Genomic DNA, 12,033 nt, shown 5'->3' on the forward strand with positions numbered 1-12,033 from the left:
GACTCAGAAGTCTTCCTCATGTACCTGTGGACCAACCTTCAACCCCTGACCAGCAGGATGAAGTTACAGTGCGGTGACACAAGTGTCGAGGTTCCAATCGTTTTGCCAGAGACTGCCGGCAACCCGGGGGAAAAGCAGGCAAGGTGCTTCCAGAGATATTCTGTTATCGATGCAAGAAGCAAGGACATGTAATATCAAAGTGTCCGGGAAATGAGGCACGGGGCAAGCGGCCAGCACCACTCTCTCCCCGCATAAACTAGAGGAGGTGCTCCCCGTGATAAAGATAAAGATTGATGGGCTAGATAGGATAGCGCTTGTGGATTCTGGCTGCTTATCATCGGTTGTGAGTCGGCGTTATGTCAACCCAAAATACAGAAGAATACCACAATTCTGATGGCAGGATGGAAGTGTCTGTTAAGCCATGGTGTTGGTGGCTTAGCATTAGCGTTAGCCAGCAGGAATCCTCTGAAGACTGACGTACTGGTGGTGGACAGCAAACCATTGGGGTTTGACCTCCTTCTTGGGATGGACGTCATAAAGAAATTTGGTGGCGTGCATATTGATAAGGGAGGCAAGTCACATTTTGTTGGGACAACTTTTGTTTTGGGTGCAACCATTCAGCTGGAACAACCCGACTCTCGCGGAATTCAACTAACGCACCAAAACCTGGACCGTGTCATGGAAGTAGTCTGGTGATCAGCCACCACAAAAATTATGCAATTGAGTATAACATCCCTGTGAAAGCCTGCGAAGACTATGATGCAGAGCTACAGGCCTGGATTAATAATGGATGGTTGGTTCCATACCCAGAGAAGGTATTGGGACCCCTAAAGGGCCCGATCCCACTAATGACGGTCATTCAGTAAAACCAACAAAAGGCGAGGCCAGTGCTCGACTATTGGGAGTTGAATAAACATGTAGACCCATTTACGGCCCGTGCAGACATATGCACCAAAAAATTGAGAGAATGGCGGCAGGCAGGATCTGTAGTGTCTTGTTCTGATCTGGTTTACGACTACTCACTCCTTCCTAATTCAATGCTTCCATTCAGTCTCAAGAGACAATGGATATCCCCTGTAAAGGTAGCTTTGCAAGTAATTGTGAGGCAAGAGTTGCACAATCGCCAACCACACTTCTCCTTAGTCGGCACTGTTTGAGTCCAGTGGCAAGAAGTTTAGCACGAATGGAAACAGTGCCGAGATAAGCGGAGAATGGAAACAGTGCCGAGATAAGCAGCACCTGAAATTCCCAAATGGTCACTCATTTCAGTACTGACCAGGTTCAATGTTGCTTAACTTTGGTGATCCTGCAAGAACGGGTGTGTCAACGTGATTATGCTGTACCACTATTCCTACTATTGGAATGATAAAGTTGTAAAATAATGTAGGTCCCAGAAAAAAAATGTAGAAATGTCTACAAAAGAAGGAATTTAAGGTGGAGTAAGAGCGAATAGTATCATACCCTATTTACTTTCCTCTCCACGAGGTCGGTTTTTAATGTAGGAAAGAATTCAGCTCTTCTAAAGGAGACATACTGGATTAGGACCAAAGTCAAAATTGTCTCAGTTTAGAAAGAATTATCTTCATTAAGCGATGACAAAACACATCAAGTATAGTATTAGAACAGATACTATACTTTGCTCCAAGCCAAAAGGCCAAGTAGTTGAAAGGGTGAATAGTATCGTACCCTATTTTAACTTCTAGATTGAATCCTGATAGGTACTACCGTTTCTGGTCAGTTGACTTTGGAGTAATCTACATATCTATAAAAGTTGGTGTGTGAGGACAATTCTCAATCTATATATTCAACGAATTTTTGAATTACAGATTTGAAATTTCGTATATAGGGCAATCTTACATGTGGAAAACTTTTTAATCAGTTTTCATCCGGAAAAAAAGGGCTGCTAAAGGCTCAACATTGAAAAATTGGTACTTAGGATTCATCGGATTTTTATCTGTTTGTCAACTGTTTCCTGAGGTTTGAAAACACCTTAAAGATGGTCTAATGGTTGACTTGACTACCTGTTGTTAGGTTTTGGTTTCGATTTCGATTTCGGCTTGAGTATTTTTTTTTTTTTTTTTTTTTACTTACAAGAAGTGAACTGTTTAGGATAAACATAATACTCGCATGCACATCTCGGTTTCTTTCCGTTTTTTTTTTATTATTACTTCATTAAATTTTTTTTTTTTAAGGAATTTAACGTTACATTTAATACCGGGCAACGCCGGGTACATCTTCTAGTTGTAACTAAGAGTAACTGTACACTCTCTGTAAGGGGCATTATCATTTGGTGCAATGTAAGATTATATCCACGACTTAAAAACCAGAAGCCTAATGAGAAAAGGGAGAAAATAAGTATACAACTGACCCACATCTGTAAAACTTCCTGGTTTATATATAGATTCTAAGTACTTAGTAATTCTTTCTTGTGTACAAATATACATTGTATTGTTTGGAAGAAATAGATTAGAAAATACAGGACGAAAGAGATTGTAAGTGAAAACGAATCTAGATTTCTTTCTTCTGCTTCCCCCACCCCCTCTGGGATTGATCTGTAACGTTTTATTACTTTTTGATTAAAAATGGAGAAAACAATTCTGTTAATAATGGCTGACAATATGTAAATTGTTAACAAGCAACATTGAACAACAAAGTAAATGTGATCACTTGAAACAAAATGCTTTTTTTCTTTCTTTCTTTTTTTTTTTTTAAACAAAATCCATCATGGAGTATTGTTGAAACAAAGTGTAATTTACGAATTAAATCATGTAATGGTTTTTATTTAATTTTTTTTTTTTTTTTTTTTTTTTTTTTTTAAGTTTGGAAAAAAAAAAAAACCGTGACCTATGTCGTCATTGTTTCCTGCAAAAATTAAGGAAATTGATAAACTAATGCTTCCTGTTACTTGTTTCAGTGAGGATACTCGCTAACTTATTTTGAGGATACTCATTAACTTGATTGTGGGGATCTCTTAAAGTTGACAATTTAAACTGATTCGTAACTTGTTGAAAATAAAGTAAATCCCCCTAAAAATCTATGTATTAAACGAAAACAATTCGATTTATATATTAGAAACTTGTGTGATGTTGATATGTGTTTTAATCGTACTGTTAGTGAGAAAATGGTACAACATATAAATTTTTCTCGCTCTGCCATGGTTATTTTTTTCAATTTAAAAATTAAAACAAACTTAATATACTCAGTCATGGATATGCAAGCAACTACATAGAGGTTAACAAATTTGCATATTCCTTTGAAAAACGAGCGTTAATTATTCATTTTTTATGGTTTCTTATTAGATAATTGGTTTAAGTTCATTATTATGCTGCGTTCTATTTATGCAAAGTTTCTTCATTCTGCATAATTGCATAGAATTTAAGATGAAGACATTCTAGTACATGGAAATATTTTTATATCTATCTATATCTCCTATTTTTTTTGTTTTATTTTACTTCAGTCGAAGTTCTCAGAAATCAAGGGGCCCACAACCTGGGAATAACACTTGAACTCTATATGAGATACACAGATATTCAAATGTTCCCTTTAAGTTCTTTATTTCTCAAACACTGAGTTAATAAAGAAGTTGAGAACATAATTTCCCTCTCCCCAATTAACCATTTTCATACGTTGTATTATATCTTTCATTTTGGTCTTACTGGATTCCAGGACAAGAATTTATCTAGTCTGGTGGAGTATCAAGCTTCGTGCTATTACTTGAGGTAACATCACTTGGAGAAGGTGCACCATTCCTCGTAAAAGCTAATGTAGGTTAGTTATAGTGAGGAAATCTTATTTGGGCAGCGAATACTATGTGATTTTGAATATTTGGTCAGAGTTTACTTCTATAGAAAAAGTATCCTCATGCCATGTTGTTCTGACAAACCCCTGTACAGAGAGACCCTAGACAGACACTCGAGGATAGTGTCTAGTAGGCATTCAAGTTCTCTCCCTATATATATATATATATAATTTTTTTTTTTTTTTTTTACTATAATAATTAAATACCTACAGACACTAGTGTTTCATCCTTTCGGGATTCTTCAGTGCAGGGTGTCACGATTACTACCAGTCGAACGATTCGAACCCCGCGACACGAGACATCTCTGGCTCGATTAGCGGAGGCCGTATCCATTCGGCTACTATTAACCGTGTGAAATAGCGTTGAATTTTAAACATTTTAATTTAAATGTTCATTACGTCAGACAGACAGTGATCAAATCGTTATACGATGATCTACGCATAAGAGCTAAATTGACCGACTTTTAATTCAACGAAAGTGCTCAACGATAAGAAACGAATTTCTTAAAGGGGCTGTCATAATTATTTTTTTTGTTTTTTACTATAATAATTAAATACTTACAGACACTAGTGTTTCATCCTTTCGGGATTCTTCAGTGCAGGGTGTCACGATTACTACCAGTCGAACGATTCGAACCCTGCGACACGAGACATCTCTGGCTCGATTAGCGGAGGCCGTATCCATTCGGCTACTATTAACCGTATGAAATAGCGTTGAATTTTAAACATTTTAATTTAAATGTTCATTACGTCAGACAGACAGTGATCAAATCGTTATACGATGATCTACGCATAAGAGCTAAATTGACCGACTTTTAATTCAACGAAAAGTGCTCAACGATAAGAAACGAATTTCTTAAAGGGGCTGTCATAATTATTTTTTTTTTTTTACTATAATAATTAAATACCTACAGACACTAGTGTTTCATCCTTTCGATGCGTGTGTGTGAGAAAGTCTTTACTAAACTCCTCTCTGAATATTTAGTTTACAGAATTGAAATTTGATGTATAATGCATTCGGACTTGTTGTACAGTTTATATATATATATATATATATATATATAATTATTTTATTTATTTATTTTTTCTTTTAGAGAGAATTAGATCTGGAGTCTAAATAGCAGAGTTTATTTTAATGTATTAATACTATTGAAAGAAAACAGTGCTCATTGTACTGTAGATATATAATAAGCTCAATAGGTATAGAGATCATAAAGTTATTTTAATATTGAGTAAAACGATTCATAATTTTGAATTAAAAATCAGTTTACAAAGGGAAAAAAAATCAACTAGATTGTACGATCGTTTCAGAAACGATGTTTATTTTATTTAAATTGCCAATAAATATTGACAATAATTTGACAAAAGTTTTGTCTTTTAATAACAAAGTTTCCTCATCAGCAAATATAGGGGGACAGTTAAAGACACCAAAATAAAACTAGCATTTTAGTCCTGTGTAAGGTAGATATCCCTTTTTTTTTTTTTTTAATCTCCATTATAAAATCTGTCAATTTGAGTCGGTCTATCTTTTGGCATGTTATATTTTATCTTCTAATTAGAATAATTACTTAGCACCAAAAATCAGTTTTTGACTTTTGCCATCTGACGAATCACAGTAAATTTTCTGACCAGTGGAAACAATTGTAATGGATTAAGTTAATACTTGAGGGTGTAAAATAAAATGAAATGTTTTTTTTTTTGTACTCACATTTAGAATGACAATAAAACCTTTATATATGAACATAGTGAAATGTAATAGCTATAAATACAGAGGACAAATGTAATTGGAGAATTAAATTCACAAATATTCATAGTGATGACTATTGGCCAGACAACGCTGATAATAGTTAAAGTGTGAGTACATATTTTTGGGATGCCCTGTATTATATTTAAGCAAACATTAAACATAACAGAATTCTTATTTTACTTTGATTATACCTTTCTAAGTTGTTCAGTATTTCTGGTCTTTTAATTTTGTGCATGAAAACCCAAAATAAATTAAATGTTCCATATTTAGCATGTTTGAGATGATACAATTCCTCATGTGATGCTAATTCCAAAGTCCCGGAATTTAGATTGTAAACATTTATTCTGGAACTACACTTAATTTTTTTTTCTCTATGTTTAACCGATTTTACATACAATTTCGACTGTTTTTTGAGGTTTTCTTTTCATGTCTTCGTTCATTTGTTTTGTCACTTGAAGATGATCTGATAAAGAATCAAAAGTGCTAGTGATATATCCAGAACATTCATCTGATTTCGACACAAAAAGATTAATAGAAAATTGAAAAAATAATTTTAAAAAATGGTATAATTAAGTTGGGGAATTCAATGTTTGCTTAAAAGAAAGAATGATACCTAAATATACATACTTCATATCTCAAGGAGATTACATAACCCAAATTTTATAATTAAGTTATGAATCCCAAGGATATATTATAAATACTGCAGATAGACTTAAATTCACTCGTTAAAAAAACTTTGTCAGAGTTTATAATTGTATTGCATTCAGTTTGATGTCTATTTTGCATACTGGCATGTATTGGACAGGTTAAAAAAATAGACTTTCAAAGTAACCTATCTTTGGCCAGGTCTTTATTTATCCCTCTTTCCCTAACATCCATTTTTATTTATTCCCTCATGTTTTCCTTGGCTTTTCTGTGAATTTAATCTGATACCTCTGCACTTCTAAGTCTACTAACCCAAGAACTTTCATCTATTCTTTCAACGTGACAATACCATCAAGCTCTACTCTTCTGTACACTTCTCCCTATACTATTCAAGTTTAATTTTCATCTGAGGTCATCAGATTTAAGCCTTTTCACACTTGCATACACATCTTCCTTTGATGGGCAAAGGTAATGCTCTGCTGGTTAGTAATGACAGAAGTTCCCTTGTAGTAGTATCATATGGGGTAGACCTTTATACTGCTATTTTTTTTAACCAGTCTGAGAAGTTGTCTTCAGATAGATGGGCTGTCACATAGCCTCCTTCCAGTCGGGTGACTGGACAGTGTAGGATCAGGTGGTCTGTATCCTGAGGGGCTTCCTTGCACTTTGGGCAGATTGGAGAGTCTGTGTTTGTTTACTGTAGTGCTGCAGTGTCTTGTTCTGATCCGATTTGTGGCTACCCACTATTCCTACAATTTGTAGCAAAACCTGGGAGGTGCAGAAGTTCCCTGAATATACTCCATTGAATCCTAATTCTTGAAATCACACTAACACCTGCTCCACTCTGTAATCCAATAGTATCACTAAGGTAATAGAAAATTGAATTGTATGAGACTCTCTTTTCTGAACTTAGCAGAATAATTTTCATTTTTGTGGGAGTTTTCTAACACTACAACCACTTGATCATCATTTTGATCTTTGCAGCATTTACATTCAGATCTTTGTTCTATAACATTTCTCCAAATCCTTAACGTAACAGATAGATCATCGATTGTTTCACAGATACTATACTACTACTAAATCTGCACCATACATCATCTCTTCCAGGTAACCTATATGCAACTCTCTGAACAATGCTTCTAAGACACAAATAAAAAAAATAAAAACAATGAACCAAGTACAGAACTCTGATGTATTCCTACTTTAGCATTAAAGCTCTTACTAAATGTACTGTTAATTCTAACACGACTTTGAGAATGTCTTATCCATTGCTTGAACAACCTTCACAAACCACTCGTTTGCTTTGTTCATGCAAATCCTACGAGACTACCTATTTTGATACTTTCTTAAAAGCTTTCTCCAGACACACAGAGACAAGATACATGTTTCTTGTCTTAACAAGGTACTTGCATTTGTCTCAGGATAAATATAGCACTAGTGATACTTTGTGCAGGCCTAAAACCAAATTGTATTTTGTCTATGCTTATCCAACTTCTTTTCTACTTGATTATTTTACTAATTACTTATAGCAGGGTTTTTCAAACTTCTTGATTTGCGGATCCCTTTATATTTTAGGCTTTACCTTAGGGGCCCCCTTATAAATGCTCCGGCAGTAAAATATCCGATTGCTTGGTGTCACCTTTCTTCCGATAACTGTGGCATGATAACGACTGGGCGTAATCTGCATTTCTCACCGGTTTTTAATCAGCCATAGGCCGAAGATCGATCGTCTGTGATTTTTATTGTAGTGACAACAATATTATCAGCTAGGAGCGAGAAAAGTCCATAATGCTTAAAATATTAATGTTTAATGAAAACAGCAATAGTATTTAACAAATGGTTTTATTGTCAATTACACACACGTAGGATTTTTCAACACACACTTAGTGAGAAGGATGTGCTTGCTTGACTTTGCACAAACTGTCAATTCTTGGCGATATTACTGACAAACATACATAAGTCACTTTCTGGAGCAAGTCTCGATCTTTATTTGTGTTTCAGATTGGTCAGTGCCAAAAATCCGGCTTCACATAAGTATGTTGTTGCAAACGGTAATAAAATCTTAACTGCCTTCCGAGTTAACAATGGATTTTCGGAGGCTACAGTGAGCCAGAATTTCGAAACTTGTTGCTGTATAAAACTGATTTTTAAACTTCTGTCGTGTGAAATTTCAGCCAGTTCTTCCAGTTCATTTCCTGTGAGCATGCTATCAGCTATTTCAACATTAAACGGATTTCTGATCCAGTCAAAATTTTTAATACTATCTGGAATATCTTTCGAGAAATATTTGTCAAAATGTTCGGCTAGTGATATCAAATGTCGTTTAACATCTACAATTATCAAATCAACGTTAACTGAATCATTGTTGCTGAGATAATGGTCCAGTGTAGAGAACATATCTAAAGTTTTCTTACTAACTTTTTTAGTCCATATATTTAGTTTTTTCTTGAAGGCTTGTATTTTGTCATGACTAAATAAAATATTTGAATTTCTTCCGTGTAGAGATAAATTTAGTTCATTAAGTTTGTTGAATATATTTGCCAGATAAGCAACTATGCAAAGCCAAATTTTATCAGCCATTATCGAAGCCAGTTCAGCATCATGAACACACAGAAACATTAACAGTTCTTCTCTAATTAATTAAATAAACACTAAATTATTTTACCTTGTGATAGCCATCTTACCTCTGCATGAAACAACAGACTTGAATGTTCAGCTCCTATCTCACTACAGAGTATCGCAAAGAAACGACTAAACAGTGGTCTGGTTTCAATGAAATTTATCACTTTAATACAAGATGACAAGACTTCGGACAAAGAAGTATCCATTATTTTGACAACCAGAGCTTCTCGATGAATCATGCAATGTGTTGCAGTGATATTAAGTGCTACTTTCTTAACATGCCCCACAACACCTGAGTGAATACCAGTCATTGACACTGCCCCATCTGTACATATGCCAATACCCTGGCTCCATAACAAGCCTGATTGAGAAAGCAAAAAGTCCAATACTTTAAAAACTTCCTCACCAGTTGTTCTAGTGGGCATAGGATGACAAAACAGAAAATTTTCAAGCATTTCACTTTCCCAATAATATCGCACATACATCATAAGTTGAGATCCACTGGTAATATCTGTGTTGTCATCAAGTTGTAATGCAAAAATGTCTGTTTTCACTGTCAATTAACTGAGTTTTTATGTCTTCTGACATATCTTCTATTCTTCGCACAATTGTATTATCTGACAGTGACACAGCTTTCAGTTTCGCAGATCATTTTTCATCCAAAACGACCTCACACATGTCTATTGCACGGGGCAATACAAGTTATTCAGCAATATTATGGACCTTCTTAGCACAACCCACTCTCAGTGCCACTAAAGATGTCCGTAATAGCTTATGATTTGATGTTATTGACATTGCAAAAGTTTTTGTCTGCATTAAATAATCATTCCTTTTTCTTTCAAAAAAATCTTTTTTTTTTTTTTTTCATATTTTCTTAATTTGTTTTTCTGAACAATCTCTTCTGTCTCTGTATCAGATTCTGAGTTGATTTCATCATGAGCTTTCCGTTTCAAAAATTTATCCATGAGTAAAGTTTGCACCTTGAAAAAGCAAAATTTGATAAAATATTTTCTGTATAAATAATGCAAGCTTAGTAATTTAGGAACATAAATAAGTAAAAATCAGATATTCAGACATTAAGAATTCCTGACACGCGATTAATGTTCAAGCTCCGTTGTAATCCTGTTCTGTACTATGCAGATTTAATTTTGTGTAAAAAAACCCAAAACACAAAAAGCTATGCAGGAACACAACGTCAAATATATTTCAACAGCAATAACAAACAATAACTCTTTACATTTTTATGAATGTTCAAAAGAAAAAGAAAAAATACATTTCATAAAAATGAAAACCTTGGAGTGTAGGATTTGTGCCGATCAAATACCTTGATTCCCTTTTTCATTGTTGCTCTACACGCACTATAAACAAATTTATTAAATGTTCAACTGAAAAAGGAATTTTTTTTGTATTAAAGAGGTTAAACGTATTTCTACCAGTTAAAATAAAATCCCAAAACAAAACGTTTATTATTTCAAATCGTTTTGACATTAAAATTTAAAAACTCACACGCCAGTAATTAAGTCAATGCTACAGAACATAAAAAGAATAAAGAAAGTAACGAAAAAAATATTTAAAATAAAAAAAGGCATATGGATTAAGTAGCAGAAATAAACTTGAACTATTTATTTAAAGAAAGTTTTTCCGTATGTCGGCCAACAAATAAAATCATTGATTGAGATTGTCGGACTTCCTCATCTTGGTTGTTATTGTCACAATAAGGAAGGCAAAACGGCCGAAACATTGTGACAATAACAACCAAGATGAGGAAGTCAGTCCGACAATCTCAATCAATGAAAACACCTCATCTCAAAAATACAGACAAATAAAATCATTACGAAAGGATAAGAGATTTTTCATTTGTTTTAATTATGAAGTTGGTTAAAAGATGTTATAAATAATAAGTAACAAGTATTCTAATATTAAAAATTGTAACTACGTACTTTAAATTAAAGACTATCAATAACCTTATTTTAAAATTTTTAATGTTTCTACAAAAAAAACAAAACATAAAATGTATATCAATCATGATAATAAAAGAAACAAATTTTGTTAAAAATACATATTTTGAATTTTTAGTGCGTTAGTTGCATGGTAATAGATAAGTAACTACCAGAACAAAAATAAAATAACAAATGTTTAAAATAGATTTAGTTTACCACATTTATTAATTTATTATTAAAAATTTATTGAATTAAAACCATCAGATGGAATTTAAAATTGGCGGTGCTAATAGGGTTCCATTAAAGGAAAGGTCTTAAATTTAACTACAAAATTAAAATTTTAGGTACATACATTTACAGATTATAAGAAAAATTTCGATTAAAAAACAAAATCAAATTACTCATAAAAAGTCTTTGCTGTCCGGCCACGGACCCCCTGTCTTGTCCTTGTGGACCTCAGTTTGAAAACCCCTGACTTATAGGACTTGATCCATTAATTTTAAACCTTTGTGATTACCTCTACATAGTACATGTATCTTTGTAACAATTCACATCTGTACTAAGTCACCATCCGGTGGTGGTAACTTAGTGTAGTCTTTTGGGATAACCTCTTAACTGATTTGTCAAGTCTGTGGTCATCTGAATGTCTGTTTCACCTGTAACACCCTCAACATTTTTGCAACAATGCCTGAAGGTCTTCCCATCTTTTCATCTTCCATACAATTTCATTCTCATTTCTTATAGCTGAGCCAGAAAGATGCTTCAGCAACTTGTAGATTTTCAGTTCCATAAAAACTAAATAGTCAACAATTTCTCATGGTAGCATTTCCAAGCTTTTCTCTTGTACTGTTCATTTCTTACTGACACTTTATTTCGAATGCACTTCTTCTCAACAATATACACATTTGTCTTTGCCATCTGGTTAGCTATCTTGAATGCTTTTTTTAATTTTTTGTTCATCTCTTCATAATATATCTGGAAACCTGGCTTTCTCAGCCTCCTTAGTGTTGTATATTACTCTTTTTACTTCCGTCTTTGTCTCCAGATATATTTCACAGGGCTCTACATTGCGAGTGATTTTTCAAAGTGGCAACTAGAAATAATGAAACGCTTATCTTTCGGCGATTGTATTTCTTTGACGATCTTCCAAAGCTCACCACTGAATGAAAAATATAATTTCAACTTTGTTCGTTTTATATATATATATATATATATATATATATATATATATATATATAAAGTTTAATTATTTAAACAACAAAAGTGTAGGACTTTTCTTTC

General features: G+C 33.7%; 2 protein-coding genes across 3 annotated transcripts in view; one reads left to right on the forward strand and one right to left on the reverse strand.

The window, feature by feature from the left end:
• The window catches only part of LOC145287897 (uncharacterized), a 129,060-nt gene that overhangs the window by 15,750 nt on the left and 101,277 nt on the right, over nt 1-12,033 (forward strand). The window lies entirely within an intron of this gene.
• LOC145288147 (protein FAM200A-like) lies at nt 8,177-8,587 on the reverse strand. Its single transcript, XM_080136206.1, has one exon. It carries the CDS (start codon nt 8,585-8,587, stop codon nt 8,177-8,179), a length of 411 nt encoding a protein of 136 aa, XP_079992332.1.

This window comes from Euprymna scolopes, chromosome 11 (genome assembly GCF_053919585.1).
Source record: "Euprymna scolopes isolate OS-2025 chromosome 11, ASM5391958v1, whole genome shotgun sequence".
Classification (NCBI taxonomy): domain Eukaryota; kingdom Metazoa; phylum Mollusca; class Cephalopoda; order Sepiida; family Sepiolidae; genus Euprymna; species Euprymna scolopes.